Source organism: Oncorhynchus mykiss, chromosome 1 (assembly GCF_057628025.1).
Source record: "Oncorhynchus mykiss isolate SJ-2025 chromosome 1, ASM5762802v1, whole genome shotgun sequence".
NCBI classification, from domain to species: Eukaryota; Metazoa; Chordata; class Actinopteri; order Salmoniformes; family Salmonidae; genus Oncorhynchus; species Oncorhynchus mykiss.
The window spans coordinates 45,108,179-45,135,635 of record NC_143022.1 but is presented as its reverse complement, the minus strand read 5'-3'; the positions used below and the strand labels follow the sequence as shown (position 1 = coordinate 45,135,635).

The following is a 27,457-nucleotide window of genomic DNA, read 5'->3' as shown; positions in this document are numbered from 1 at the left end:
CTTTAGGCCATACAGAGTCAACCTATATTATGTGAGAATGTTAAAGTGTGTGTGTGTATGCTTGTCTGTGTGTGTTACCTTTAGCAGGATTCACGTATATTCCTGACTTGTAGAGCATCTCCTCGTTCTGCCAGTCCTGGTTCCTCAGCACCGTTTTAACCCCAAACAGCAGGACCATGGCAGCGCTACAGTACACCACCACAGTCCTGGACGACCTCCGCCTCAGCCGCACGTACAGGGACCTCAGCCCCACCGCCAGCAGCAGACAGAAGCCCATACTTGGGATGTACAGTACTCTCTCTGCTATCACAAAGCCCACGTAGAAGAACAGGTTGGTGGCAGGGAGGAAAGGGATGGCCAGCAGGCCCAAGGAGAACGCCACTACATTCTCAGTGGTGGGCAGTCGAGTCCTCGTGACGTAATGCTTTTTGGTACCGTTTTGTGCACTGGCAGGGTGAGGCTCTGTTTCAGAGTTTGTGTGGTCGGGAAGGTCAGGGTGGTAATAGCTGTGTCCATTGGTGTTGGACTTCCCGTTGCCGTTGGTTACATGATGGGCTTTTCCGTTGGTCTCCTTGCCCTTGACCCGGCGGGTGCAAAGCCCAAACCAAGTCAGGAGGAGCAGTCCCACATAGAAGGCCACGGTATGAAGGTTCCTCCATTCGACAATGCCTCTGATCAGAGGCAAGGCGTCCATGGACCAATCGAAGCTCAGCGTGTCCGGGCAGAGGAGGAGCCACATGTTGACAGCGGGCAGGTAGAGGAAGGTGAGTGCTCGGGTGAGAAGGGACGGGGAGTCCCCCGCTGGGTTGTCTGAGTTGGAGAAGTTGGGTGGTTTGTTACCCATCCAGTAAAGGCGGCAGACCAGCAGAACAGCCCCCCAGGCAGCCAACAGCAACACACTCAACAGCAGGTGGACGTTCCTCCTCTGGAAGAGAGAGAAAACAACAACAGAGCTGAAACTAGGAGGAACGGCAATCGACTGGAAAGCTAGCAGCAACAGCAAGAAAATATCATGAGAAGCTAGAGCCAAAGTTGTTTTCTGGTTGATTGGTGATTTTTCTAACTCTTGGAGTCTTTGCATTTGATTTTGGTCCAGGCCATGTCGGTCAATTGAGCATAAGATTGAATGTAATAACTGGAAAAACAACACAAAGTATAATGGTTTGTTAACGGAAAAGGAAAAACACAAGTGTGTTAAGTAACGTTATCTGAAACAAAAGCTGTTTTCATGCACAATTTTCTCAGCCAAGTGTTAGACTGCATCTTTAGAATGTGTTGCAAAAGTCAACTACAATGGATTTTATTGTTATGTTTTGGCTGTGATGTGGGTTTTTAAACACCCATGAACAGGAAGATATTGGTTAACAGTTGCTTGGGCTTATAAACCAACAGAAAAAAAGGAAGGGAAAAACTGCCCTGTGACTTTATCTTTGACTTCAGCCAAAATAATCACAGCTACACTGAATTCATTGCCTGTTGCTGAGCAAATGTGGTCTAACATCATAGCATTCACTTATTCCGTGTTGTCTTTCTCTTCACAGACCTGGCCTTGGTCGGACATGTCAAAATAAACGCCAGAATACGGGCCCATAGACGGTCTTAACCGTCATATTGCAAGCTTGATATGAAATACTTTGTGGAACTTTTACACGGAAATGATTGTGAAGTATTTATAAAGCGTTTGAATCTTTTACACTTTGGTGGGAGCGCAGATAAAAAAGCTGGCCTATATTGATCCCAATAGAGCAGTTCCCGCAGTACGATCAACTGGCCATTCTTACTGTGTTTATTTTGGAAGGAACACTCCCGCTTAAAAAAATCTTTAAGGCTTCCCTTTCACAACAACGCCAACTAGTATATGCAGGGAAACATTCATGTCCCCTGCAACAGTGCTCTGTGGTCATGAGAGGTTGATCTCATACTGGCACAGCATCCAATCACGAGGCTATAATACATAACATATAATATCTTACCAATTTAGATGTATTGTAATTGACTCCCTCACAGACATACACACAATAGAGTATTAGCTTTTATTCCCCATGTGTTGTACAGTATTCCTTTGGTACGTACACCCCTCTTTACCATTTAAATAGAAAGCCATTGCTGGTGTCGAGCTGAAATCCCTTTAAGTCCATTTGATGTGCCCTCTTCCATCTCAGCATGTCAAATGGATTACATGTAGCATCTACTGTATGATCAAATACTGGGTCATTCCGTGAAATGAGTGCCTTTTGCGTCCCTTTGATATTCCATGTAGAAATGTTGCACCAATATTGCATTTTAAAAGCCTGTTTCATTAATTGACTTGCCCTTTAATAGACACCACATGGAGAATTCAACAAATCTCAACTTTATTTTAAACATTTTCCTTCTAGGAAGATTTTAACCCATTTAATCCCCCAAAATGTTACCATCATTGTAAATCTCTACTTATTTTGTTTCTTTGACAAAGTCATTTCTGAAGATTATTATTTATTTAATGTGATTATTTATTTCATTTATGTCTGTCGCTCATTTTAAGGTCAACCCTGTTACGTGAAATGAACTTTAATTTTCATGAGGTGAAACAATACCTTTTAAAATATTTTTTTCTAAAGAAGCATTGAACATCTAATAGTCAACCCATAGCGTAAAAGCAGGTGAGCAGGATATACACTTTTTGGGAATTGTTTTGTGCTGGAAAAGTGGGCGAGTCGAAGTTTTACTATTTTCTACATTGTAGAATAATAGTGAAGGCATCACAACTATGACGTAACACATATGGAATCATGTAGTAACCAAAAAAGTATTAAACAAATCAAAATATATTTTATATTTGAGATTCTTCTAAGTAGCAACCCTTTTCCTTGATGACAGCTTTGCACACTTTTGGCATTCTCTCAACCAGCTTCATGAGGTAGGGGTGGTATTCAGAAGACTGCCCTATTTGGTAAAAGACCAAGTCCATGGCAAGAACATATGGCAAGAACAGCTCAAATGAGCAAAGAGAATTGACAGTCCATCATTACTTTAAGACATAAAAGTTAGTCAATGCGGAAAACTTCAAGAATTTTGGAAGTTTCTTCAAGTGCAGTTGCAAAAACCTGCAAGCGCTATGATGAAACTGGCTCTCATGAGGACTGTTACAGGAAAGGAAGACCCAGAGTTACCTCTGCTGCAGAGGATAAGTCCATTAGAGTTACCAGCTTCAGAAACCGGCAATTAACTGCACCTCAGATTGCACCTCACAGAGTTCAAGTAACAGACACATCTCAACATGAACTGTTCAGAGGAGACTGCGTGAAAAAGGCCTTTGTGGTCGAATTGCTGCAAAGAAACCACTACTAAATGACACCAATAATAAGAAGAGTTGCTTGGGGCAAGAAACGCAAGCAATGGACATTAGACCAGTGGAAATCTGTCCTTTGGTCCAAATTTAAGATTTTTGGTTCCAACCGTTGTGTCTTTGTGAGACGCAGAGTAGGTGAACGGATGATCTCCACATAGGTGGTTCCCACCGTGAAGCATGGATGACGCAATCTGATGGTGTGAGGGTGCTTGCTGGTGACACTGCCTGTGATTTATTTAGAATTCAAGGCACACTTAACCAGCATGGCTACCACAGCATTCTGCAGCGATATGCCATCTCATCTGGTTTGCACTTAGTGGGACTACAATTTGTTTTTCAACAGGACAAGACCCAAAACACACCTCCAGGCTGTGTAAGGGCTATTTTACAAAGAAGGAGAGTGATGTAGTGCTGCATCAGATGACCTGGCCTCCACAATCACCTGACCTCAACCCAATTGAGATGGTTTGGGATGAGTTGGTCCGCAGAGTGAAGGAAAAGCACCAACAAGTGCTCTGCTTATGTGGGAACTCCTTTAAGACTGTTGGAAAAGCATTCCAGGTGACTACCTCATGAAGCTGGTTGAGAGAATGCAAAGCTGTCATCAAGGCAAAGGGTGGCTACAATGAAGAATCTCAAATATAAAATATATTTTGATTTGTTTAACACAAATGTTGGTTTAATGATTGTAGCTGGGCCACTCAAAGACATTCAAAGACTTGTCCCGAAGCCACTCCTGTGTTGTCTTGTGTGCTTAGGGTCAATGTCCTGTTGGAAGGTGAACCTTTGCCCCAGTCTGAGGTCCTGAGCACTCTGGAGCAGGTTATCATCAAGGATCTCTCTATATATTTCTCTGTTCATCATTGACTCGATCCTGCCTAGTCTCCCAGTCCCTGCCACAGAAAAACATCCCCACAGCATGATGCTGCCACCACTATGCTTCACCATAGGGATGGTGCCAGGTTTCCTCCAGACGCGACGCTTGGCATTCAGGCCAAAAAGTTCAATCTTAGTTTCATCAGAACAGAGATTCTGGTTTCGCATGGTCTGAGAGTCTTTAGGTACCTTTTGGCAAACTCCAAGTGGGCTTTCATGTGCATTTTACTGAGGACTGGCTTCCGTCTGGCCACTCTAATATAAATCAAATCAAATGTATTTGTCACATACACATGGTTAGCAGATGTTAATGCGAGCGTAGCGAAATGCTTGTGCTTCTAGTTCCGACAATGCAGTAACAACCAACGAGTAATCTAACGAAACAATTCCAAACCTATTCCAAACCTACTACCTTATACACACAGGTGTATAGGGATAAAGAATATTTACATAAATATATATGAATGAGTGATGGTACAGAACGGCATAGGCAAGATGCAGTAGATGGTATCGAAGGGCCTTCTTGTTGGAGTGTTGCAGAGATGGTTGTCCTTCTGGAAGGTTCTCCCATCTCCACAGAGGAACTCTGGAGCTCAGGTCAAAGTGACCATCAGATTCTTGGTTACCTCCCTGGCCAAGGCCCTTTTCCCCAGATTGCTCAGTTCTGCCGGGTGGCCAGCTCTAGAAAGAGGCTTGGTGGTTCCACACTTCTTGATGGAGGCCATTCTGTTCTTGGGGACCTTCAATGTAGACATTTTTTGCTACCCTTCCCCAAATCTGTGCCTCGACACAATCCTGTCTTGTAGATCTACAGACAATTCCTTCGACCTCATGGTTTGGTTTTTGCTCTGATATGCACTGTCAACTGTGGGACCTTATATATACAGGTGTGTGTGCTTTCCCAAATCATGTCCAATCAATAGAATTTACCACAGGTGGACTCCAATGAAGTTGTAGAAACATCTCAGGATGCACCTGAGCTCAATTTCAAGTCTCATAGCAAAGGGTTTAAATAATTATGGAAATAAGGTATTATTATTATTTTATACATTTGCAAAAATGTCCAAAAATGTATTTTCACTTTGTTATTATGGGGTATTGTGTGTAGATTGCTGAGGATAAAAAAATGTAATCCATTTTAGAACAAGGCTGTAACGTAACAAAATGTGGAAAAAGTCTAGGGGTATGAATACTTTCTGAAGGAACTGTATATGCTACTTCTCGACCAACAGCCTTTTGACCAAACAATCGACCAGTCGACTACTTGGGGTCAGCCCTAGATGGCAGAGAGCGTGTAAAGTGGCGAGCGGTTTGCTGATGTCAATGTTGTGAACAGAGTGCCCCATGGTAGAGGTGGGGTTATGGTATGGGCAGACATAAGCTACAGACAACGAACACAATTGCATTTTTATCGAAGGCAATTTGAATGCACAGAGTTACTGTGATGAGATCGTGAGGCCCATTGTCGTGCCATTCATCCGCCGCCATCACCTCATGTTTCAACATGATAATGCACGGCCCCATGTCGCAAGGATCTGTACACAATTCCTGGAAACTGAAAATGTCCCAGTTTTTCCATAGCCTGCATACTCACCCGACATGTCACCCATTCAGGATGTTTAGGATGCTCTGAATCGTCATGTACAACAGCGTGTTCCAGTTCCCGCCAAGGTCCAGCAACTTCACACAGCCATTGAAGAGTAGTGGGACAATGTTCTACAGGCCATAGTCAACAGCCTGATCAACTCTATGTGAGAGGGACGTGTCACGCAGCATGGGGCAAATGGTGGTCACACCAGATATTGACTGGTTTTCTGATCCATGCCCCTACTTTATTTTTTTAAGGTATCTCTGACCAACAGTTGCATATCTGTATTCCCAGTCATGTGAAATCCCTCGATTTCAATTGACTGATTTACTTATATAAACCCTAACTCAGTACAAATCTTTGTTGCTTTTATATTTTTGTTCTGTGTAATAGTCATTTTTTGATGTGGGAAAATGTGTTTTTCATGAAAATGAACACGTGCTCTTTATTACAGAATGTTAAAATTAGGTGTTTTTTTTTTATGACCAAGTTAAACTACTCAAAAGGCACCGAAATGGTGGAACGACCCTACTGCATATCGCAGCTGTGACAGTGGCTGCGACCGTGGCTGTGTTATTGATCTTCCCCTCTGTCTTTTGACATTGCAGATTGATTCAGTGAGGAGATGTGCGTATCCTCAGGGGAAATGGGACTAAAGGGGCAGACTCTCCTCTCATCTGCCGCTGATGACTAGCAGTGATGTACAGAGTCATTCTCCCCACAGATAGTGACAGTGGTGAACACAGACAGGCCTTCAGCTAGGCTACTACCACAGCACAATAGAAAGACTTGTACTGTTAATGAATTGCTCACAAACCCACACGTCATGCTACTCACTGAAAGAGATATAAAGAGAATGATTCAGTCATTCCATATTAAAAATCATAGGGATGCTCTTTAAGGAAACCATAACCCGATTGGTTCATGGATGGGGTATAGCTTAATACAATAATAGTATAGCCACTTGATTTAATTACTCTATCTAGTAATTTACAGACATAACATTGTCAATGGAACATCCAGTCTGTTAATCAGTTCAATATGTCAAATATGTTGTAAATCTACATGTTGAAGACATCAAAATTCTTCATAACTGTTCGTTCGTTTGACATCTGTTTTAGTTCATTGATCAAAGTTTTGCTTCGAACAAACATTGAAATTCGAGATTCTGCTACGCCGTACAATCCATCACAATCGCTCCTTACAAACTATGAACTGGTGTGTTGTCAGAGTAACTACGGAATTATCATCAGATCATTAGATGCAGGACTAATTGACAGAGATCAAATCTGAATTGATTCCAGCATTGAGTCTCTTCCGTTTACCCCTGGTATGGTTTTGTGGGCCGTCTAGGCCCCCATGAAGTTAGTCAAAATGGCCCAGTTGTATAACTGTGTACCCATCCAGTTTAATCTTTAAGCGGCAGGCTACAGAGGCGGAGCGGAACAGCATGACGGAAGAGAAAGACCGAGGCAGCCGGAGACTCAATCTTCCTATCTCCGGCTATTGAGATTAAGTAGGACATTCATTAAATATGTATTCAGCCATGCTGTACTAATTTGTAAGTGAGCCTGTTGGTGTAGGCTATGGTACCATACAGCTCCAGAGCAAGATTCCTTAACATTACCAAGCTAGCACAATTGGAAGTTATGGGAAGTTGTGTTAATAGTTTCACATTGGTTGTGGGAACTAAGCCACACGTTTCCTGACCGGTAAAACTGAAAGTGTTCGATTTTAACTTCTGAGAACATAAGTGGAAATTTCTCCTGCTCTGTTAATGTTTACATTAAGGTTACAGGAGGCTCTGATAACGTTTTACACTGGTTCCTTAAAAGTCAACCTGGGAGGTTTTATAATGGAAATTATAGGTTATTTTGATTTAAAAAAATATATATATTCTTGAAAACTTTCACTGAATGTTTCAATAAGACTTTTAATAACACTGTTAGCTTATTTTGGATTTCACTTTTTTGAACTCCAAGAACAGATAGGACACATGGAAATTAATTTCCTTAGCCTTTAACCAGGAAAAAGTATTTCTGTACTGAAATTCCCACAGAAGAATGTTGTTTCTTAAGGTTCTCTGAACTATTTGAGAACATTCCCCAATGTCAAACCAGTTGGAGAACGTTCCTAGAACATTCCCAAAATTGAAATGAAATGTAACGGTGTTTGAACTTTTAGTAAATGCTCTGTTAAAGTGACAAAACACCAAGAACATAAATGTTTTTTGTCAAGTTCCTTAAATGTGCTGAGAATGTTCCAAAGCCAAGCAACTACCGTGCACCATTCCCAGAAAGTTATGGGAAGCTTGTATGCAAAATAACCATAGAACAACCACACTCTCACAAAGCTCTGAGATACATATGGTTCTCAGAGCGTTATGTGCAAGTTGAGTAGACTCTCGTTGGATACCATCCCAATTACAAAACAATGTGCAAGGGCAACACTGTCAAAATGTATGACAAATCAGGACATTGTTTTCAAAGGATGAGGATCCACTGTTCAAATCAAATCTAATTGTATTGGTCACATACACATATTTAGCAGATGTTATTGCGGGTGTAGCGAAAGGCTTGTGTTCCTAGCTCCAACAGTGCAGTAGTATCTATCAATTCACAACAATACAAACAAATCTAAAAGTAAAGTAATGGAATTAACAAATACATAAATATTAGGACGAGCAATGTCGGAGTGGCATTGACTAAAATACAGTAGAATAGAACACAGTATATACGTACATATGAAATGAGTAAAGCAGTATGTAAACATTAAAGTGACCAGTGCTCCATTATTAAAGTGACCAGTGATTCCATATCTATGTACATAGTGAAACAGCCTCTAATGTGCAGGGTTGAGTAACCAGATGGTAGCCGGCTAGTGATGGCTGTTTAACAGTCTGATGGCTTTGAGATAGAAGCTGTTTTTCAGTCTCTCGGTCCCAGCTTTGATGCACCTGTACTGACCTCGCCTTCTGGATGGTAGCGGGGTGAACAGGCAGTGCCTCCGGTGGTTGATGTCCTTTTTGGCCTCCCTGTGACATCGGTGCTGTAGGTGTCCTATAGGGTAGGCAGTGTACCCCCGGTGATGCGTTGGGCCGACCGCACCACCCTCTGGAGAGACCTGCGGTTGCAGGGTGGTGCAGTTGCCATACCAGGTAGTGATACAGTCCGTTCCAGAGGTTAATATGTTGCTTGGCAACAGAAAGGTCACCAGTTCAAATCTTCATATCCCATGTTTCTTGCTAATTCAAGAACAACTATCAAAAGTCTCAGGTCGGGTCCCAATGGAAGATGAAGAGGAGAGACAGTTTCACCTACTCAGCATTACTTCAGGTAAACAGCATACAATGGCTATGCTTCCCGACATAAAGCATTAAAGCTGTAACTTTTTGGGTGACCCGACCAAATTCACATATAAATGTGTGTTATAGATCTGCCAGTCTTATTGAAAGCAAGTCAAAGAAGCGGTAGATCTGTTCCATGTACACTATTTCTATGCTTCCAGCTCTTAAGTTTTGTCTTTGCGTCTTTTACACTTTTTGTTTTTTACACCAGAGTCAAACAATGAAAATATCATATCGTTGGCTATGGGAAATATATTTCACAGCGGTTTAGATGGTACTCTGATTCTCTACAATATACTTGCTTGTTTTGTCACATAAACTGAAAATAGGCTAACGATTTGAATTTTAGAAACCAGGAAATGTACGGAGCAATTTCTGCATAGTGCATCTTTTAAGAAATCCTTGGCTTTCATGTTATGAAATAAAGAACTAAAGAACTTGCTCTAATGGATGTTTAAACCTATTACAACCACAGGACCATGACTTTTAGAAAGTTAGCCTAACTCACCATGAACTTAGTGGCTCTGCTCAAGGGAAGCGAATGGACGACTACAGCACTGCTGACTCCAGTATTACACATCTTGATGAACACCACACCAATTTCACAATGTAATTTGCTGTGGTGTATGGCATCTGTGTCAGGAGTACGTGAAAGGGCATGCTGCAAGACAGGGGAGCTGATGTGTAAGTACGGCCATAGAGACTAAGGGAAAGTAGGTTAGCAGCCCTATAAGGCAGGAAGACATAAGGGCTCACTTCCCCTGGAACAGAGGTTAATATCATATCTATGTATCATAGGACTCCACTAGGAGGCGTGATGGACACAGAGGAACGTGGCATTTAAAGCTGACCGCAGTAGGATTAGCCATTGTGTCAGTTCAAAGGACATGTCATGGCTATTACTAAAATAAACACATGAACAAAGGGGATTATGGTCAATGTCATCACCCCTTCACCTCGGGCTTGTCCTCCGCAAATAATAGATTTTACTGTACAGATTTTAGTTGAAAGATGATCTGACCCTGGGATAGCCTTGTCCCAGATCTGTTTGTGCTGCCTTGCCAACTGACCATAGGAGTTGGCAAAAAAGCACAAACGGATCTGGGACCAGGATAACTGTGGGACGCTCTTATGACATTATTAATTTGTGCGAGGAGCTGAAATGAGGCAATGGATAGAACATGTAGAGATATTGTGACCATTCCACGTCACATCTGATGATGACAGAGCCGTACCCCATTTCAATTCTTCACTCTGAATCTTTCAACAACAAAAAAAGCAAGATACGAGACGTCAACAGCTGTATGGGTCGCTGCTATGTTCGAGTGACGTTAAAAGCAGAGCCAAAAATATGTTGATGTGGTTTAGGTTGTGAATTAAGTAACAGCGAGGAAGCACAGCTTTGGGTTGAAATATATATGACAAACATAAAAAAGAGGATAGCGGCAACGGGACATTTCATGCTTTTCTACAGATATAAATCAGCATTGTTCTTGGTGGCCGTGAAATCCACCCCACATCCCAGATCCCCCTGCCATTAGGTCCCACAGTTCTGTCCTCTGAACTTCACGTGAACCTGTCGGTTGTCCGTTTAAAAAAAACTCCACAAATCTGGCTTTACACACACTAAATCCAACTCAAAAAAAAGATTATAGTGCAAAGTAGCTCCGCCACTTCTCAATCTAAACAAGCGGGAGAAACTGTAAATAAGAAGATGTGGATTTGGAAGGGGACCAGGATCTGCAGCTGTTGTAGGATGCTGCCAGGGAGGTCAGAGTGCTGTGGTGTTAATAACACCTGCTGCTGGGGTTCTGGACAGGATATACTGAGCGCCGCGTCACAGTGCTTTCACACCATTCCCCGGGCCTGGGCAGGGGCTTAAGACACCACCTCTGTGTTTAGCCAAGGCGCACCAGGGGGGAGGGATTTGAAGAGGGGCTCCGCGTGTTGGATGTGGAGCTGGGACTGGAACTGCAGTCTGAGTGGGCTGGGAGCCAGAGGCAGCTCACGGTGTGCCACGTAACAAATGTGACGCCACCACCCCACTCTGCAGGGCTGAGCTCGCTGCGGATGGCTGCCTCTGACTCTGGCTTGGGCTCTGCCAGGCAGATTTATCCCTGTTGTGATGGGACCACCTTCCAGCAGGGCAGAAGGGCATTTGAGTCTCCTGCTGACTGTGTGCTGCTGATGGCTCTCTCGCCCAGGGCGTACGCATACCCAGTACCTGGCTCTGGGACAAACAAGTATGTCATGCTAACTCTCTAACTCACTTCCCAGCCTCATGGGCACAGTCCAACACCACCATGCAAACCACATGTCTGTTGGAGTTTTCTGTGTATGCCATGCTATTTCCTGTGTCTCTGTTAGGTACAGGCTAATACCTTAGGCAGAATGGCAAACATGAAAAGAGCCTTTAATGACATTTCAACACACACCATTTGTGAATTCTACACTCTTTCATATATGGACTCCCTTTACTGCCTGGTTTAGACTAGCTGGGGAAAATTGACTGCAAAACAGAACAGGATATCAGTTGAACAAACAGGAAATGCATTGTGTCTGCTAAAGAAAACCTTTTGAGGGTTCACTGGCCGGTGTTGGAGAACTTGATGCGCATCACTATTATCTCATAATTAAACAAACATGTGCCTCTCCCTAATATGCCTCCAGTTAAAATGTCCTCCTTTCAAAAGCACAAGTTCAATTACGGGCCCAGCAAGGGGTCCCCGAGTGCCACAAATCCATTATGCTGTGAGCCAAGGAATTCCAACTTTGTCTATTTTGTCTATAATCCCGTTTAGCTTGAAATAAGTGGTTTAGCACTTCCCGGTAGGAGGCATAAGGGATATTTCTCCCCCTTTTTTCTTTTTGTATTTCAACTTTATGAGGAAGGCAGGTGAAGAAAATATCCTTGGAGATGATGAACAATTACAGAAAGTATTGGTGCTTTGAATGCCTTTTTTTCTCAACACTTGGGGTGGAAACGAGCGGAAAGAAAGTTTGATCCAAAAATGGTTACTGAGAGCTGCCACTGATTTGTAAGAGAGGTGCTCTGCCATTGATTAGGCTTGAGAACTGGAATTGGCAGCGTTCCAAAAAACAAAACATGTTTGTGGCAAACCGGTTTTCAATACCAAAGCCTATATGTTCACTGGCTTAGACCTTGCTGTTCACTTTGTGCTCGTTTCCTGAAAACTGATATATTCACACCCTCCACTGGCTAACATGATAACCAGCTTCATGCTGGCCTGTCTTGTACCATAGCATATTCTGTGTTCTCTCTCCTTATCTGCAGAGTTTGTTCAGTAAGTAAGCAGTGAATCCTGGTGAGTAAAACATGCTGATTGTTTGCAGGAATGACAAGATAAGAGTCTCTGTGTATTACTTCCCAAAAATGTGTGATGGATAACTAACGTCTGGCCAAGGTTTCCTAGATGGTTTAGAAAACTCATCTCTCTGGGAAACCAAATAGTGCCTTAGATAAGCTTCTCTGGTTAGTGGGGAAATTGGGAAGGAGCATGAGGCTGTACAATGTAGAATGGACATTTTCCATTTTATGATTTTGTCCTCAATATTAGTCAAATAAACCCGTTGATCCGTTTGTCAGAAGAGCGACCAAGTAAAAACACACATTAAATTCAACTGAACCGTTGACCAATTAAACAAACAGCCAAAGATCTACCCGTCACACACACACTATAACAAGTTAAAATAAGGCATAGGTGGTGTCATAACCTTGACAGTGTTCACCTCTAACGACCACAGAGCGTGACCAGGACTCATGTGACCCCTGTGGGCCACATGGTTCGAGGGGTCACGGGGTCAAACCTTCAGTGGGTCAGCCACAGCAGTGGCCTGTATCAAAGCATTTAACCTGGGTAAACATCCTCACAGCCTGGACACAACCCACAGAGTCAGCTGGTCCTGGTATGGAAGTTATGGAACCCCCTGAGTCAAGAGACAGTCATGGAGAAACCCACAGGAGACTTTGGGAACGGACCAGAGATGAGGCAGGAATCTGGTTGAGATAAAAAACGGACATTAATTGACTGTGAGAAATTTAAGATAAGGGAAATAAAAACACGGGGGCTTCCGGCAGAGTGGCAAAGGCCAAGAAGAGGGGAAGATGAGAGATGATGGCACACCATCACTTCGCATGAGAGGAAATTACTTTCAAAGAGCATAGCTCATGGGACTGACAACATTAATCCAAAACGGCTATCTGGGTGCTCACTGCTGTGCTTTCAAAGCACTTTCTTTGCTTTCCAAACTGACATGGATTAGATGTTCAATGACAGCCTATATACAAAACCCAGGACTATAGCCTTGAAACTGTTGAAACTAAAATGCCTTGAGTTACGCCAGCCTTTATGAACCATAATCACAATCAGCAGATGACCCCTTTCAGAACGATACATTCAACACCTCTCTCTCTCTCTCTCTCTCTCACCATTTAGCACACTCATTTGACGTTCCAATCATCCCCTCTGCTCATTCCGAGGAAAGCACAATCATACACACTCCTGTTGAAGCGGTTCCTTTCTCACCAAAGATGGGTGACCCTGGTGTGAGGGTCAGAGAGGTTCCCCTTCCCCCTGTGTCTTAATCAGAGCCCATTAATGTCCCTCATAAGTAGCAATCAGTCATGGCGAACCTGAAGAGCCTCATTCAAAGTGTAAAAACGACACGTTTCCCTCTCCTCAACCTGAGGGAGCCTCCTAACTGGAGGAAATATAAAAAAAGAGCACCCCTTGGTAGGGAATGTGCTGCATTAGCAGGAACGTTACAGTCTCTCCCTGAAGTATGATTGGGGTGGTCTAACACCAACCTAAAGCCTTAGGAAACATAAACAGTCAATCAATGTGAGATCCTACAATTGTTAAGTTTGAGTGATTATCGTAACTTGAGTGTGTCTGAAATGAAAACCAAACTTCACAACATATTCCAAAGGCCTGCTTGGCTGGCAATTTGGCTGAGAGAAGATGCTGATTCAAGTTTGCTTGCAGGAGGGACGGAGGAAAGACGGAGGAAAGAGGTCCTGGAGTTTGATGTTAATTCAGCACGATCCATGAAAACTGCATGGATTTGGGATTTCTAAAGAGCTTCATGCTGTACGTTCCCAGTCGCCTGTTGGTTGGCAACACTGTTTGAAAATGTAAAGAGCTCAGCTCTCTGCTTTGGTTTCTCACTCATTACCACGCCATTTGGCAGATCAGACCTCCTGCATGCAGGCTTTAGACTGGGTTTAGAGGCAATGTAAGCCTCTTCACAGAACATGCATGAAATGAAGGAGGCAGACAGGAGATTCAAGCCAAGAAGATCTGCTGTCAGAGCGCTGTTAGAAGCCAATCACTTTCACTTCTCTCAGAGAGGGGTCATTTCGCAGGGTGCCTTTCTCTGGATGTTGTTGTGATGTTTTGTCTTGATAAGGTCCACTGCATTTCAGTGACAAGGTAACATTAGCGCTCTTTGTATTGGCCACACTTGACCGGAGAACACTTCAATAAAGACAAAGTGAGGACTTGCGGTTTGACAATGAATCGCTGACGCAGGTTTATAGGGAGCATTTAGAGAGTAATATTGTTTTTAAGGTCAAATACCACCCGATAATAAGCTATTTGACATTCACCCTGGATCTATTCATAATGGCTATTTCGGTCATAAATATGAGCGTGAATTATAGTGTCTACAAAAAAGTCAAATATTACATTTAGTGTGTGTGCTTGTGTGTGTGTCGTGAGGAGGAGAGAGGCGGGGCAAAGCGAATGCCTCTTTTACTCAAACAGAATAATCAAAATCTCATCACCCCCCCTCCTAACCTCCCATCCCCAACCCACCCCAGCCCAGCCCAGTCTCTCCTCCCAACCACAATCAACTCTCCTTCCCTTCCACCCAACTCTCCACACGCCCACCTTGCATAACGTTATCAATGTTGGATGGAAATATAACATGAGGATAGCACGAGAGCCTTGAAAGAAATGTAACTTTTTCCTTCTTCCCTCTATTCGTCAGCATATGATGCACATGTAGTTGACACCAGGCCCTCGCCTCTGTAGTCTGATTTTAAAAGCCAGACGTGGAGAGGATGGGGTGAGCTGACTGTGTGTGTGTGTGTGTGTGTGGGTGTGTGTGTGTGTGTGTGTGTGTGTGTGTATATGTGTCTGTGTGGTGGAATATCGGAGCCATCCTCTCCATTGAGTACAAAATGAGTACTGTCAACTCCTACACATTAATTACAGAGCCCTCAGTGGAAATCATGAAAAAAATATAATATCCTACGCTAGAGTGCCATAAGGTCGCGCTAAAGATATTGACTAAAAACAGATTTAAAAAATATTATACTGGTGACGATTACTAATCAATCACAATATTTTACTCAAATTATCGGACACTTAATCTGAATATTTCCAGGAGACATTTAGAACTGACTAGATCTTGCCCTTTCGTTTTTATTTTCTTTCTTTTTACAGCTATCTAAAAAGCATTGAACAAAAAGCATTTGCTGACTACAAAATGTTCATTGTTGTGGACTAGTGTCTGTGCTGAAGAAGTATTGAGTCACTGTCCTAGCCTACATGATATGGCATACAGTATATATTAATGGAAAGGATGGTGACACTGAAGGACACAAGGAGACAAAGATGTTTTATGCCCTTGCAGGAAGCATTCTGTCCCCAAAAAAATGAAGCGAGAAAAAAAATCAGGCGAGAGAGAAAAAAACTTCTGCTAGAAGTGTGGGAATATTCTAGGAGGCATGACTGACTCCTTCCTTTTGGTCTCCCGACCTTCCCTTGTCTCTCCCTGTAGCCTTGGATTCCAACCAGAGCATGATAGCTCAATTCTGGCTCCACACAGCAGCATTTTGAGGGGGAGAGAGAAGACATTCCCAGCTGTGCTAGCACAGGAGGTTGGCACCTCAGGTGATTGGTTCCGTTTTGTTCTTCTGCCATATTATGGCATCACAGTTTCAGTGTTTGGGAAACAGTGTTTTTGATGCACTGGAGTTGATGATGAATCTGGGAAAGAGTAGTTTATCTGCAATATTCTTATATAATATATGATTTATTGTGAATGGTGAATCTCAATGGTGATTGCTTGGGTTAGAACATACAAAGGACGACTCACTTGCTCTATGCAAATATTTTTCTGTGGAGTAAAATGTCAAATAAGTCAGAAAATATGAAACATCAGCCCACAATTCATTATATGGTTGTCGTGGACTTCCGATCTGGTTTTTGTTGATCCCTTTGTGGTGTGTAGACATCTTGTTGCATACAAAACAAACCTTTGATCACTCAGAACGAGAGGGAGTTTCATCAAAGTGGGTCTTAATTCTGCTCAAGTGGCATTGTTTTGAGAATGATTTTCCACAATTTGTATTCATGTTTACAGGCAGATTGTCCAATGTGGCTTCGCTACGCCGCTGTGATAATCGTTCCAGTGTGTCACAATGGTGAAATTCAAATTTAGTCTGAGCCAAGACAGTTAATCACAAATTACAAACTTAATGTTTCAGGATAAGAACTCTGTGGCTCAGCAATAAAACTAGAGCTGTGGGGAAAATACTGCTGTGGAACATCATTCAATCACTCAATCTTTCATGTTTGCACAAGCTAATTCAGCAAAATACATGTGTCTAATCACAAGGACCTGGTTTGGAGTGAGATAAATGACCTAAGAGCTAACTCACTGGTCATAATAATTGGTCTTACAGTGCATTCGGAAAGTATTGACTTTTTCCACATTTTGTTACATTACTGCCATCAATTTACACACAATACCACATAATGACAAATCAAAAACAGGTTTTTAGAAATGTTTGCAAATGTATTAAAAATAGAAAACAGAAACATGACATTTACATAAGTATTCAGACACTATACTCAGTATTTTGTTGAAGCACCTTTGGCAGCGATTACAGCCTCGAGTCTTCTTGGGCATGACGCTACAAGCTTGGCACCCCTGTATTTGGGGAGTTTCTACAATTGTTCTCTGCAGATCCTCTCCATGCTCTCTTCCTCTCTGTCAGATTGGACAGGGAGCATTGCAGCAAAGCTATTTTCAGGTCTCTCCAGATATGTTAGATCGGCTTCAAGTCCGAACTCTGGCTGGGCCACTCAAGGACATTCATAGACTTGTCCCGAAGACACTCCTGCGTTGTCTTGGCTGTGTGCTTAGGGTTGTTATCCTGTTGGAAGGTGAACCTTCGCACAGCCTGAGGTCCTGAGTGCTCTGGAGAAGGTTTTCATAAAATATCTCTCTGTACTTTGCTGCATTCATCTTTCCCTTGATTCTGACCAGTCTCCCAGTCCCTGCCACTTAAAATATCCCCACAGCATGATGCCGCCACTGAAAACATCCCCGCAGCATGATGCTGCCACCACCATGCTTCACTGTAGGGATGGTGCCAGGTTTCCTCCAGACGTGACGCTTGGCATTCAGGCCAAAGAGTTCAATCTTGGTTTCATCAGACCAGAGAATCTTGTTTCTCACGGTCTGAGAGTCTTTAGGTGCCTTTTGGCAAACTCCAAGTGGGCTTTCATGTGCCTTTTACTGAGGAGTGGCTTCCGTCTGGCCACTCTAACATAAGGGCCTTCTTGTTGGAGTGCGGCAGAGATGGTTGTCCTTCTGGAATGTTCACCCATCTCCACAGAAGAACTCTGGAGCTCTGTCAGAGTGACCATCAGGTTATTGGTCACCTCCCTGACAAAGGTCCTTCTCCCCCGATTGCTCAGTTTGGCTAGGCAGCCAGCTCTAGGAAGAGTCTTGGCGGTTCCCAACTTCTTCCACTTAAAAATGATGGAGGCCATTCTGTTCTTGGGGACTTTCAATGCTGCAGACATTTTATTTGTTTAATGTTGCAGACATCTGTACCTCGACACGATCCTGTCTAAGAGCTCTACGTACATTTTCTTCGACCTCATGGCTTGGTTTTTTCTCTGACATGCACTTCCAACTGTGGGACCTTATATAGACAGGTGTGTGCCTTTCCAAATCATATCCAATCATTTGAATTTACCATAGATGGACTCCAATCAAGTTGTAGAAACATCTCAATGATCAATGGAAACAGAACACACCTGAGTTCAATTTCGAGTCTTATATCAAAGGGTCTGAATAGTTATGTAAATACGATATTTAAGTTTTTTAATATGTAAATGTGGATACATTTCAGCATACCTGTTTCCGCTTTGTCATTATGGGGTATTGTGTGTAGATTCATGAGGGGAAATGATAATTTAATCCATTCTAGAATAAGGCTGTAACGTAACAAAATGTGGAAAAGGTCAAGGGGTCTGAATAGTTCCGAATACACTGTATATGGTCACTGTGATTTATTGTCACTGTAACTAACTGTGACTGTAATGAAATGGTATGTATGACCGTGAGCAAGAGCAGTGTGACAATGACAGATGGGAATTGCCTGAGACAGGGTCTAGGACAGGGCTGGAACCAGAGGCTGGGTGGGGACTCTGCGAGGCCTCCAAGGCATGCACCTACCTGGTTGGCGACTAAAATGTTGCGTTGTTGTCCTTTTTTAAAAACTCGCTATATTATAGTAAGAGCGAGAGGAAGTTAGTGGTTGATGCAATGCAGAATTTTAAAGGTCAGTGGAGTACCTGGATGTCCTGCATGAAATCAACAGAGAGAGAGAGGTTATGTGAACATTGCAGTGCATCTGCAACTCTGCATGTCCTAAAATACCCAAATAGACCAACGGATGTCAGATGGAACATTGCCCTTTGAGAATGTTTCGTCCAGAGCCTGCCTCTTTCTCTTTCTCTCCATCCTTCTCTCTATAGTATGTATTTATTTTTGTCCCTCTCTCTCTCTCTCTATCTCTCTCTCTCTACCTCGCTACTCCTCTCTCTACCTCACACCCCTCTCTCTCTGCCATTTCCACCCTATCTCCTTCCTCCCTCTCTCCTCTTTCTCCTTCTCATCTCCAGAAGCTTCGGCAGCGGGGTGATGTGGGTGGATAGTGGTCTGCTAGCTTTGACTGCTGCACTCAGAGAGGGAACACAGCCCAGACACATAACCATAGCAGACAGCTAGCCAATCACTTCAGGTAAAAATGGGACCACTGCTCCGCTCTGGGTGAGCTCAGTATAGACTCTATTGATGTTATAGGACAACATACTGGAGAGCTCTCACAAATACACCTTCCTATTTGCTGTGCCTTTCTTGGGTTCAGATGTAAAATAGCAGAAAAACAAGCAATATTAGAGTATATTACTGACCACTCCATAATACAAAATGTAGTGAAGCGATTTAAAAGTAAAACATTTGATCGGAGAGGATAACAGGAGGACCATCCAGGTCCTCCTCTTCCTCCAAGCCAGTCGTGAAGAGGCCACGACAACACCATTTCCCCCTCAAGAGACTGAAAAGATTGTCAGAGGAAAGCCCATAAAATTGCCAGACTCCAGTCTCCCAAGTCATAGACTGTTCTCTCTGCTACCGCACGGCAAGCGGTACCGGAGCGCCAAGACTAGGACCAAAAGGCTCCTTAACAGCTTCTACCCCCCAGCCATAAGACTCCTGAACAATTAATCAAATGGTCACCCGAACTATTACATTGACCCCCCCCCCCCATTTGTTTTGTACACTGCTGCTACTCTCTGTTTACTATCTATGCATTGTCACTTCACCCCTACCTACATGTACAAGTTATCTTGACTAACCTGTATCCCCGCACACTGACTCGGTACCGGTACCCCCTGTATATAGCCTCGTTATTGTGTTACTTTTTGATCTTTTTTTTCCATTTTTTTTCTTAACTCTTTTTGAAATGCACTGTTGGTTAAGGGCTTGTAAGTAAGCATTTCACAGTGAGGTCTACACCTGTTCGGCCCATGTGACAAATGAAGTGTGATTTGATGTGATTTGAGATAACACATTGTGGTTAATAATGCAGTATTATCTGGCTGCATTGGGCACATCACAGTGACTACAGTGCCCTCCTCCTTTCTACTCCAAAATGAGCTGGTTCTAGTTGAGGACTTCACATGTCTCTTTATTGTCTCTTCACTAGAAAAAATATGAATAGCTTTGAGTTCCAAAACAGTAGTTTGTGACAGCGCAATCGCAGTTAGATTAATATCAATTAACCTGAGGGTGTTTGCAAAGCATACAAATCATGTTATTCATCAGCGGTCAAAACAAACCACTGAGTGTTCTCATAAAATACTAATTAAAATGGGGAACAGGAGTAATAAGTAAAAAATAATATAATATAAATTCTTTGTTCTGAATCTCTGGTGCATGGAACTAATCTCACTGAAAATCTGAATTCCAAGACACTGCACAGACGAAGGCATGAGCTCCAGATTCTTTCGACTACTGTAAATGTGACCAGGGTTATTTCCAGCCCAGCGTATAAATCAAACATGCTCAGTGAAAGCCTTAAAGATCATGAAACAGACAGCCTCAACAACCACAGAATCTATATTGAACCTAAAGCATGACAGTTCCCTGGATCGGGTGTGTACGACACTTCCCACTCTTTCTGTAGCATGCAGGTCTGGGGGAAAGCGAACAGAGAATCAATGGAAGAAGTTTGGAATAGAAGATGGCGCCGACGGACATGGCAGCTCTGCTTCTAGCTCCTAAGCTACTTTTCAGTATACTTATTTATTGTGTGTTATTTCTTACATTATCAGGCAATAACTTTTTTGGTGCTATTACATACAGCAGGAAATAACTTTTGGATATGAAGGCGGCGGTAACTCACCAGCATTACGACCAGAAATACGACTTTCCCGAATTGGATCCTTTGTTTGTACCCCCCAAGGCAATTGAACATATCCCAGAAGCTGCTCCAAGTCCCCGCCGGCTGAGAGGAGGTATTCGGAGTGGACTTCTAGTCCGATTCGGGTGGAGTGCACACCATTTACCGCTTCCTAGTATATTACTCGCTAATGTTCAGTCCCTTGACAATTAAGTAGACGAGCTCAGGGCGAGGATCTCCTTCCAGAGAGACATCAGTGACTGGCTCTCTCTGGATATACGGTCCCTGTCCATACAGTCAGCTGGGCTCAGTGCATCATACAGACAGAAATAAAGAACTCTACAGGAAGAAGAAAGGCGGTTGTGTGTTTCACAATTAACTACTCATGGTGTGATTGTGATAACGTATAGGAACTTGGGGTCCTTTTGTTCACCCAACCTAGAATACCTCACAATTAAATGCCGACCATATTACCTCCCAAGAGAGTTCTCTTCGGTTATAGTCACAGCCGTGTATATTCCCCGTGAAGCCGATAACACGACGGCCCTCAAGGAACTACACTGGACTTTGTGTCACATCTGTCCTGCAACGCCCTCTACTGCTCATCCTGTGTCTCCTTGACCTGCTGCCATTCCCCCAGTACTCTCTCCCTATCCGTCTCTGTGTGGGTGATTGTGTGGGCGGAGACAAGTGTGCTGAAGCTAGAGCAGATCCCCACCAGCTGCAACCTGTTCCATAATCAAGACCTCTACAAATACTCAGCCCTGCCACTTCCACGCTGCCAGATTGCAATCTCTGTTCAGTCATTCTACGTTTCTAGCCGTTTGTTACTGTTCAGATCCTGTTATTCTGTTGTGCCTGTTTTCCTTGCCTGATGCTGTTTTCCTCTCCGCTACAGTTCTGCCCGTCCTGACTATGGTCCCTGTCTCCAGTCCCATGTCTTGCCATCCTGCTACTCTGTCCTGGATTCCCCACTCTACTACTCCCTTGGATTCTCCTCTGGACCTGCTTACCCTGTCTCAACCCCTCTCGCTCCAGCCTCAGACTCCGTACCTGGTTTCCAGCAACCCACCCGAGCTTCCCCTGACCTGCACTCTATCTCCCCCTGTGTCTCAATAAATACCTTGGTTACTTCATCCCAGTCTCCTAGTCTGAGTCTGCTATTGGGTTCCCCTGTTCCAGTTCCACTTTGTGCAAACTGGAAACCACATATCCCGAGGCCGCATTTATTGTAGCTGGGGATTTTAACCTCTCTGATCTCCCCATCCCGGATCCGGTATCAGGAATACAGACTCAAGCTCATTACCATAACGCAACGTTAACTATTCATGAAAATCGCAAATGAAATGAAATAAATATGCCATCTCTCAAGCTTAGCCTTTTGTAAACAACACTGTCATCTCAGATTTTCAAAATATGCTTCTCAACCATAGGAAAACAATAATTTGTGTAAAAGTAGCTAGCTAGCGTAGCATTTAGCGTTAGCATTAGCGTTAGCATCCAGCACGCAACATTTCAACAAAAACATAAAAGCCTTCAAATAAAATAATTTACCTTTGAAGAACTTCTGATGTTTTCAATGAGGATACTCTCAGTTAGATAGCAGATGCTCAGTTTTTCCAAAAAGATTCTTTGTGTATTAGAAATAGCTCCGTTTTATACATCACATTTGGCTACCAAAAAAACCCGAAAATTCAGTCCTCAAAACGCGAACTTTTTTCCAAATTAACTCCATAATATCGACTGAAAACATGGCAAACGTTGTTTAGAATCAATCCTCAAGGTGTTTTTCACATATCTCTTCATTGATATATCGTTCTTGGAAGCATGGTTTCTCCCCTCAATCAAATGGAAAAGTACAAGCAGCTGGCAATTGCGCACCGAATTCCACGCAGGACACCAGGCGGACACTTGAAAAATGTAGTCTCTTATGGTCAATCTTCCAATGATATGCCTACAAATACGTCACAATGCTGCTAACACTTTGGGGGAACGACAGAAAGTGTAGGCTCATTCCTTGCGCAATCACAGCCATATAAGGAGACAATGGAAAACAGAGCTTCAGAAATCTGCTCATTTCCTGGTTGACGCATCATCTTGGTTTCGCCTGTAGAATGAGTTCTGGGGCACTTACAGACAATATCTTTGCAGATTCTGAAACTTCAGAGTGTTTTCTTTTAAAAACTGTCAAGAATATGCATAGTCAAGCATCTTTTCGTGACAAAATATCGCGCTTAAAACGGGAACGTTTTTTATCCAAAAATGAAATAACGCCCCTAGAGATCAAAGAGGTTAAAACCTGTTGATGCCAGGCAGATTTACGCCCCCTTTGGAGAAATTGGGTACCCCTAGTAAACTGAAAAAAAAAAATATTAAAAATTGCTAATATATGCATATAATAATTATTATTGGATAGAAAACACTCTAAAGCTTCTAAAACCGTTGGAATTATGTCTGTAAGTATAGCAGAACTCACAGGGCATGCATTCTTCCAAACTAGTTTTTGTGGCCATGAAAGTTGGAGCAACTTTGACGTCATGCCCCCACCCTTCCCGACCACTTATGGATCTGGGGACAATTTCCATCTCTTCCACTAGATGTCCTCTTTCTTTGGAGCGTTCAATCGTTCAAATCGCGCGAGAATTGGCCCTACAGGAGTGGTTGGAGTAAGTGTCGCGATAAAAAAACCTGTGCGTCAGGGCGCGAATTGGTCACAGCCATTCCTTTGTGCCAGCACTCCTGGGAAGAGCAAACGATGCCCGGTTGAATTGAAGTTTGTTTTGCACGTCTAAAACATCATAAAGCTTGCTTCTGCACTTAGTTTGACCTGTTTAGTCGACATATAATGTGTAATTTTGAAGTTTTGATGCGCAACTTATCCGGACCGGAGGACGTTTTGGGTGCATTTCAGCTGATGTTATTAGCAGTAGCTAATACAAAGACGCAAGACTTGAAACCAAACGATGTATTGGGTAAGTATGAACCCTTCCAGAACATTCTGAACGAAGACCATCGAAGGTAAGGGAATATTTATGCTTAAATCTGTGTTTCTGTTGACTCCAACATTACGTGGAAATGTAGCTTGGAACTGAGCGCTGCCTCAGCATATGAAATAGTGTGCGATTTCTGTAACGTTAAAAATAAATCTAACACAGCGGTTGCATAAAGAAGCAGTGTATCTTTCTAACTATATGTAGAACATGTATATTTAGCCAAAGTTTATGATGTCTATTTACGTTATCTTGCCGAGCTACCTAGGTTTCCTGCGGGCATTTTTGAGTAATTTCTGAACATGAGTACACTGTAAATGGACATTTATGGATATATATGGCATATTATTGAAAAAAAAAAAATGTACTGTGTAACATGTCCTATCACTGTCATCTGATGAAGATTTTCAAAAGGTTAGTGAGCGATTTATTTTTTAATCCTGCTTTTATAATTTTATATTTTCTGGGACAAAATGGCTGCCGCTTGTCTTTGTTTCGGTGGTGGTCTAATATAAATGTGTGGTGTGTTTTCGCCGTAAAACATTTTAAAAATCTGACATGCTGGGTAGATGAACAAGGTGTTTATCTTTCATTTGAGCTATTGGACTTAATAATGTGTGGAGGTTAAATATTTTTAAGAATATTTTTGCGTTCCATGCGCCACCGTTTGAGCTGAACGGGGGGGAGGGTGTTCCTACAGAGGAACTCCTGGCACCAACAGGTTTTAACAAAGCAAATTTTAACAAACCAAAAACCGTGGATAGATGGCAGCATTCGAGCAAAACTGAAAGCGTGAACCACCGCACTTGACCACTGAAAAGTGACTGGGAATATGGTTGAATAGAAACAGTGTAGTTATTCTCTCCGTGAGGCAATACAACAGGCAAAATGTCAGTACAGAGACAAAGTGAAGTTGAAATTCAACGGCTCAGACACGAGACGTATATGGCAGGGTCTACAGACAATCACAGATTACAAAGGGAAAACCAGCCATGGACACCTACGTCTTGCTCCCGGACAAGCTAAACACATTCTTTGCCCGCTTTTAGGATAACACAGTGCCACCGCTGTGGCCTGCTCCCAAGGACTGTGGACTTTCGTTCTCCGTGGCCAATGTGAGTAAGACATTTAAGCGTGTTAACCCTCGCAGGGCTGCCGGTGCAGACAGCATCCCTAGCCGCATCCTCAGAGCATGCGCAGACCAGCTGACTGGAATGTTTACGAACATATTCAATCTATCCCTAACCCAGTCTGCTTCAAAATGTCCATCATTGTTCCCATACCCAAGAAAGCAAAGGTAACTTAACTAAATGACTATAAATTATATGATCCCTAGTGCTAGTTAAGGATAATATCACCTCCACCTTACTGGATACCCTAGACCTTCTTCAATAGGAATCCCCAATAGAAATGCATACCCCAATAGATCCACAGACGATGCAATCGCCATCGCACTGCACACTCCCCTATCCCATCTGGACAAGAGGAATACCTATGTAAGAATGCTGTTCATTGACTATAGCTCAGCCTTCAAAACCATAGTACCCTCCAAGCTCATCATTAAGCTTGTGGCCCTGGGTCTGCAACTGGGTCCTGGATTTCCTGATGGGCCGCCCCCAGGTGGTGAAGGTAGGAAACAACACATGTTGGCTGATCCTCAACACTGGGGCCCCACAAGGGTGCGTGCCAAGCCCCCTCTTGCACTCCCTGTTCACCCATGACTGCGCGGCCACGCACGCCTCCAACTCAATCATCAAGTTTGCAGACGACACAACAGAAGTAGGCCTAATTACCAACAATGGCGAGACAGGTAGGAGGTGAGGGCCCTGGCGGAGTGGTGCCAGGAAAATAACCTCTCCCTCAACGTCAACAAAATGAAGGCGCTGATCGTGGACTTCGGAAGACAGCAGAGGGAGTATGCCCCCATCCACATCAATGTGACCCCAGTGGAGAAGGTGAAAAGCTTCAAGTTCCTCGGCGCACTGACAATCTGAAATGGTCCACCCAAAGAGACAGTGTGGTGAAGAAGCCACACCAGAGCCTCTTCAACCTCAGGAGGCTGAATAAATTTGGCTTGCCCCCTAAGACTCTCACAAACCTTTACAGATGCACAATCGAGAGCCTCCTGTCGGGCAGTATCACCGCCTGGTATGGCAACTGCACCGCCCGCAACCGCAGGTCTCACCAGAGGCTGGTGCGGTCTGCCCAACACATCCCCGGGAGCATACTGCCTGCCCTCCAGGACACCTACAGCACCCGATGTCACAGGAAGGCCAACTAGATAATCAAGGATATCAACCACCCTGCTATCATCCAGAAGGCGAGGTCAGTACAGGTGCATCAAAGCTGGGATTGAAAGACTGAAAAACAGCTTCTAACTCAAGGCCATCAAACTGTTAAATAGCCATCATTAGCCGGCTACCATCTGGTTACTCAACCCTGCACCTTACACTATTGCCTCAACCCTGCACCATCTGGTTACTCAACCCTGCACCTTACACCATTGCCTCAACCCTGCACCATCTGGTTACTCAACCCTGCACCTTACACCATTGCCTCAACCCTGCACCATCTGGTTACTCAACCCTGCACCTTACACCATTGCCTCAACCCTGAACCATCTGGTTACTCAACCCTGCACCTTACACCATTGCCTCAAACCTGCACCATCTGGTTACTCAACCCTGCACCTTACACCATTGCCTCAACCCTGAACCATCTGGTTACTCAACCCTGCACCTTACACCATTGCCTCAACCCTGCACCATCTGGTTACTCAACCCTGCACCTTACACCATTGCCTCAACCCTGAACCATCTGGTTACTCAACCCTGCACCTTACACCATTGCCTCAACCCTGAACCATCTGGTTACTCAACCCTGCACCATCTGGTTACTCAACCCTGCACCTTACACCATTGACTCAACCCTGAACCATCTGGTTCCTCAACCCTGCACCTTACACCATTGCCTCAACCCTGCACCATCTGGTTACTCAACCCTGCACCTTACACCATTGCCTCAACCCTGAACCATCTGGTTACTCAACCCTGCTGCTGCCCTATGTACATAGACATGGAATCGCTGGTCACTTTAATGGAACACTAGTCACTTTAATAATGTTCACATACTGTTTTACTCATTTCATATGTATATATTGTATTCTACTATATTTTAGTCTATGCCACTCTGACATTGCTCGTCCTAATATTTATATATTCCTTAATTCTATTATTTTACTTTTAGATGTGTGTATTGTTGTGAATTGTTATATATTACTGCACTGTTGGAGCTAGGAACACAAGCCTTTCGCTACACCCGCAACAACATATGCTAAACATGTGTATGTGACCAATAACATTTGATTTGAAACTGCTTGTGAGCAGATGGGTTCTAAATAAAGGAAAGAGAGGATAAGAAACGGAGAGAGAGGGAAATTGAGAAAGGGTCTGTAAGATATTTGGAGCGGCCAGCGAGCGGATCTTTGTTTTCAAAGAGATGTCATGTTCCTTTCTGCTACTTAGTGAGTGTGCTCTGTTTCTCTCTCTCTCTCTCTCTTCTCTTTTGCTCACTCTCGCAAAGGGGAGAGCCAGGG

The 27,457-nt window shown here is 43.4% G+C and overlaps 1 protein-coding gene across 2 annotated transcripts in view; it reads right to left on the bottom strand.

Moving 5' to 3' along the window:
• The window catches only part of LOC110523285 (protein O-mannosyl-transferase TMTC2), a 174,819-nt gene that overhangs the window by 55,427 nt on the left and 91,935 nt on the right, over positions 1 to 27,457 (bottom strand). For both annotated transcript variants that reach the window (XM_021601864.3, XM_090231738.1), the window contains exon 3: positions 79 to 925. In XM_021601864.3, coding sequence (XP_021457539.1) covers positions 79 to 925 — 847 coding nt within the window. The remainder of the gene's footprint in view (positions 1 to 78; positions 926 to 27,457) is intronic.